The 5168-nt window shown below is 40.5% G+C and overlaps 1 protein-coding gene across 1 annotated transcript; it reads right to left on the bottom strand.

The window, feature by feature from the left end:
• Positions 1-266: 266 nt before the first annotated feature.
• LOC149297961 (nicotinamide N-methyltransferase-like) lies at positions 267-2239 on the bottom strand. Its single transcript, XM_089487834.1, has 3 exons — positions 2209-2239; positions 1155-1362; positions 267-702 (listed from the first exon to the last, which is right to left on the bottom strand). The coding sequence occupies exons 1-3, from the start codon at positions 2237-2239 to the stop codon at positions 267-269; spliced, it is 675 nt and encodes a 224-aa protein (XP_089343960.1).
• Positions 2240-5168: the final 2929 nt, after the last annotated feature.

The raw sequence follows: 5168 nt of genomic DNA, 5'->3' as shown, positions 1-5168 counted from the left end.
CTACACATTTAGTCAGTTATTTATTTAATATAGCTGGTTATACATGTCTAGAAAAGATACAATGTGCTCCTTTAATTAATTGCTCATAGCTAAAAATTATTGATGCATGCAATAAGTAGTATTGAACGACAACTACTGTGCATAATTCATGAATTATGGCTGAAAGACGTGTTTATTTTATTGTACAGTAAAATGTTTTTTCAATATACATTATATCTTGGTTATTATGGTTAATACCAGCATGAACACTGTGTTAAGTAGTGTGTTCATTTAGTATCTGGTTTACGGGCATGGACACAGTAAAGGCTGTCATAATCACTAATATCCATCCTTGATCTGTCCTCTCGTGGGACTACTATCATTTTCACAATTTCAAAACCTGCTTCTTCAAAAGCCTCCTTTACCTGCTCCTTTGATATTGCCAGTGATGAAAATCTATTTTTACCCACTAAATAGAATGTGGAATTTAAGCAACTTTGAATTATGATGTGACCGCCAGGTTTGAGCAAATCCTTGAAACTTTTCAAGGCATTGCAGTAGGCTGCCACGTCATGACATGGACCCTCTAAACAGAGGCAGCTTATCAGACAATCTGCTGGTGGCAGCGTTATCGGCTCAAATGGCTTCTTTTTTAGGATATCACATTTTACAACTTGCTTCACTGTCCTGCGGAGTTTCTCTTCCTTCTTCTCCCAGTTCTCTCTGTTAAAGGCAAATGCATATTAGTACTGGCACTTTCTATCCACTGTATTGATCATCTAGCTTAACTTCAATGCAGGCATATGATAGAGAATGCCCTACCACTGTACAGATCAGTGGCCAGATGTATTCCATAGTACTGGAGAGCCCATCTGCAGAAGTCACCAGTACTGGAAAATAATCCAAATAAGAACTGTAAAAAATGGGCTACAGGGAGTAGATGGGCAGAGTAGATCTTATCTACCATTAAATTCCCTTAGGCTTTTTCCATATTCCCGTGTTATGCCATCTTATGGATATTCAAAATATCTTAAGTAAAATGTTATCCTTTGAAATGTTGCATTATTTAAATGTACACAAGTATTTCTTATTTTTTCACCATATGAAACCATTTTCATAAATAAAACTGATTTTGCCTCAATAAACAGAACAAATCAATATCGCGTGGTCTGTACCTGTTTCCTTCTAACTCACAAACATGTTTGACAATGTCGGTCCAGTCTAGCGCTCCCGGCTCCTTCTTCAGCCATTTCTGCAGCTCAGCACGGTTTTGCTCAAGAAAATCAGAGGTGATTATTTTCTCAAATACCTCACAAGCCGACAGCAGGTGATAGATGGTCGGTCCGGCACCAATATCGATCAGTGCTTCTCCTTTAACGCCACCTTAATTAATCCAAATAGTTCAGCTGTTATATTTTTCCCACACACATTTTCTAGGTTATAAAAGTTAAATATATATATACAGTATATGTATAATTTTTTACCTAGCTATGACTAAGAGAAAGCTATAAAAACTGGCCCATGCTTTGAACCTCTGGCTTCATAGTGTTAAACATGCTAGACTTCTACCAATGGAAAAGGCTGCCCATCTGCCCAGTTTGCTAAGTATAATTTGTATATTTACGAATGTTAAATATCCACAACGTCAACACATTTATTTATACTTTACCTGGAGAGAAAGCTTTGTGAAGGTTTGTTAAGACAAAGTTGACCCATTCTCCAGTCAAAGCTCCAGTACCTGGAGCGTAGTATGTGTCAAAGTAATCCCGTGCGCCGAAATCCTGGACATATTTTTGAGAGCCTGAGTAGGATTCCATTGTGACTTATCTTCTGCTTCAAGAATAGGCTTCAATTCATCCCCCTAGATACACAAGTGTTTTAGAAATCGGTATTTATAGTTTATACTGGACTGGGAGTGACTCTGTTGGTAAACTTTTTAGATTGGTTATCATTTGTCCTGGGAAAACACCCCTAAAACATTCCTTTGCTGCAGCGTAATTAGTTCCATCACAAGTGTTCTAGCCAAAGGCTACAGCAACCCTCCCCCCCCAAATAACTCAATAAAGCTAGATTTCTTTAAATCAACTCCAGACTGTATGTTCCATTTATCCAGATACTTTGTACATTTAATAAACATGGCTGAATTCACTGAACATTGAGGACATGTAATTAGGCTGCACCCGACCACAAGAGATTTCAATTTATGCAAGTTCCAGCTCACATATTTACCTCGCAATCCCAGAGTGATGTGAAATGACATGTCAATCATCAAACCCTCTCCTATAGTAAAAACAATATATGTTACTTTTTCAAAATAAATAACAAATAGAGGACCCCCAGAAAATGTATTAATGAATTTGAGGGTAAATTAGTTAACTTGGTTCTGGGGGATATAGGAGTCCAGCAACATGCCCAACCCATACTCAATGTGATGAGGTGGTCTAAATGAGCTTATGCAGAGCCTCCCTCTCCCTGCTTCATCTGCCCGGGACATAATTTAAAACCTCGTTTTTTTTTGTTTTAACTTTATTTAACATGAATGATGTTAAATAAAGTTTTTAAAAAAACAAACAAAAAAACGATGCTTTAATCTAAGTCCCGGGCAGGGGCGGCAAGCAGTTGCTCGTGAAGTTCTCAGCAACCGCTCGGCGCCCCTTACTCTCCGTGACTCCGTCGCGGTGCCGGCATCTCATGTTGAGCGCCGGACTATTCCGGTGCTCAACATGAAATGCCGGCACCGCTCTCACCGCAGGACTCCGGCAACAAGGTAAGTGAGGAGGGGTGTAGTTTGAAGGGGCAGAGGGAGGGGTAGTTTGAAGGGGCAGAGGGGGGGTGTAGTTTGAAGGGGCAGAGGGGTGGTGTAGTTTGAAGGGACAGAGGGGGGGTGTAGTTTGAAGGGGCAGAGGGGGGGTGTAGTTTGAAGGGGCAGAGGGGGGGTAGTTTGAAGGGGCTGAGGGGGGGTAGTTTGAAGGGGCAGGGGGTACTTTGAAGGGGTTATAGAAATGAAGTTCTGTGTATGGCAGGGGGTCCCTCGGGGTCTGGAGTCAGTGCGGGAGTTGGCCATCTGAGGTATGGCAACTTGGGTGGCATGCGGGACTCCCCATGGGATGGCCCCAGGGAGTTTATATCGGTTTTGCTACGGTGCAGGGAGGACGCCGGTAAGCGTTCTTAACATTATTTACACCTGCGCCAGCATTCCTGGGGGATCCCGTCCTAGTAAGCACTTTATTATGATGTTATTAGCTGGGGTTAATTGAGGGATATTAATATGTTTACATTTTTTTAAGTTTACGTTTATGTTTGTCTCAGGTGTTTTAATAAAATCTGTGACCGTTTTAAAATCCAGCAGGTCTCATTGTCTTTATTGGGTAATTGATGATCAGCCATGCCCATGTCATGGTGGTCCTACAGTAAAAAACTGAATGTGAATCTCTTCCTTAGAGGTTAATATTTTATATGTTTATCACATTTATTACTTTTTTATTTTGAAAATATGCCATGTTAATAGATGTGTTCCCTATTATTCGAGTTGAATGGATTCGGCAGTCCATTGACTGAAATGGAACAACTCTCAATAAATAACTGGTCAATTCAATTAACAGTAATTGAAGTCAATTTTGAAGCGACTCCTAACTCACTGTTCAAATGGAAGGCATATAGCAACTTGTCTGTTCACAGATAACTAAATCAACTTGACTTCTTAAAGTGAAGAAAGTTAACTGATCACTAATCTTGTCAAAGGGCAGAAGCCTGGCTTTTCTGTATTCCTTTGAAGAGTAGTTTTTAATTTACAAATCTATGGTAGACTAAGGTTAGAGAGGGGTGGTGTTGAATTCACTAAGCTCAGCTATTTTTCCATTTGCTGAAAGAGGCAACAATGATATTTATCTCTGTTGTATTGTGATACAATAGAAAACATTATTTACACTATTTCTTCCTACTTCATAATACAGAGTTTGCCCATTCAGCCAAAAAGAGCATTTGTGAGGTCACCCACTGATGTTGAACAAGACCTGACTCGCTATTCGTGTTCTGATTCATCCCAAATGTGTTCAGTGGTTCTATACAGGCTACTTGTGTTTCTCCAACAAACCATAAAACCATGTTTTCATTAGACTTGTGCATTCGTCTTCGGGCGAACATGAAGAGTGCGTTTTCGTGTTCGTTACGAAGACATGAAGAAGAGAAGATAGCGACGGTAAAACGTAGATGAAGACGAAGACACACAACACGTAGAATCTTCGTGATCGTCTTCGTCTACTAATCTCCCTGGTCCCTTCCCCATCTAGCCTACCTTATCTTTGCGTCATCGCAGGAGGTGACGGAAGCGGAAATCCGCATATTACATAACGGGACCGGAAATCCGTAGGTTAAAGGGCCATGCAAGCTCACTCGCATGGCCCCTTAACTCCTTAAGGTGCAACCTGACCACTGTACTCCCTGCTGCAACACTTAAAAGTCCGTACGAACGACTAATAAAGTCACTTTTACGGACATTTAACTGATAGAGCAGGGAGACCAGGGGTCTCTGCCGGTTAAGTTACGGCACCAGGATTTTAAAAGTCTGTACGAAAGACTCTGTTGGTAGCCAGCAGGGGGCTCGTCTGCCATCAACCAATCTTCGCGGAATACGAAGATTTTTTTTCCCCTGAAGACGAACACGAAGATCTCCCTGGTTCCCAAGTCTAGTTTTCATGGACATTGCACTTGGACACGTCATGCTTCCCCAAACTAGTGCCACAAAGATGGAAATAAACAGTCATCTAAAATGTCTTTTCATGCAGTAGCATTAACGTTACCTTTCACTTGAACTAAGAGGCTTAGCCAAATCCTGAAAAACAGCATTTTTCTGTCATTGTGCTGATGTTGCGTTCAGGCAGTTTGTAACTCTGTAGTGTATGTCCTTCAGCAAATTTTTTTGGTCAATTCGTTTTTGAACAACACATGATGTCTGGCTAGGCACCTTATTTGCAGCAGGTTTTAAAAGCAAAAGGGTGCTCCACTAAGTACTTGTAATGAAAGCCTGAATAATTTTGAGACTGTAAAGTAATAAGTTACATTTTCAGAAGAATTTGGGGAAACCACTTGAAGCATTTGTTGTGTTGAGCTAGTTCATTTGTTTTTGTTTTATTTGTTCATTGCAAACAGCTGAAATTCTGTATTGTTGACAATAAACTTGATTTGCAATA

This window comes from Sceloporus occidentalis, unplaced genomic scaffold, assembly GCF_023333645.1.
Source record: "Sceloporus occidentalis isolate IW3139 unplaced genomic scaffold, rSceOcc1.0.p SCAF_35, whole genome shotgun sequence".
Taxonomy (NCBI): domain Eukaryota; kingdom Metazoa; phylum Chordata; class Lepidosauria; order Squamata; family Phrynosomatidae; genus Sceloporus; species Sceloporus occidentalis.
The sequence above is the reverse complement of the archived record's forward strand: the minus strand, read 5'-3'. Positions and strand labels throughout refer to the sequence as shown.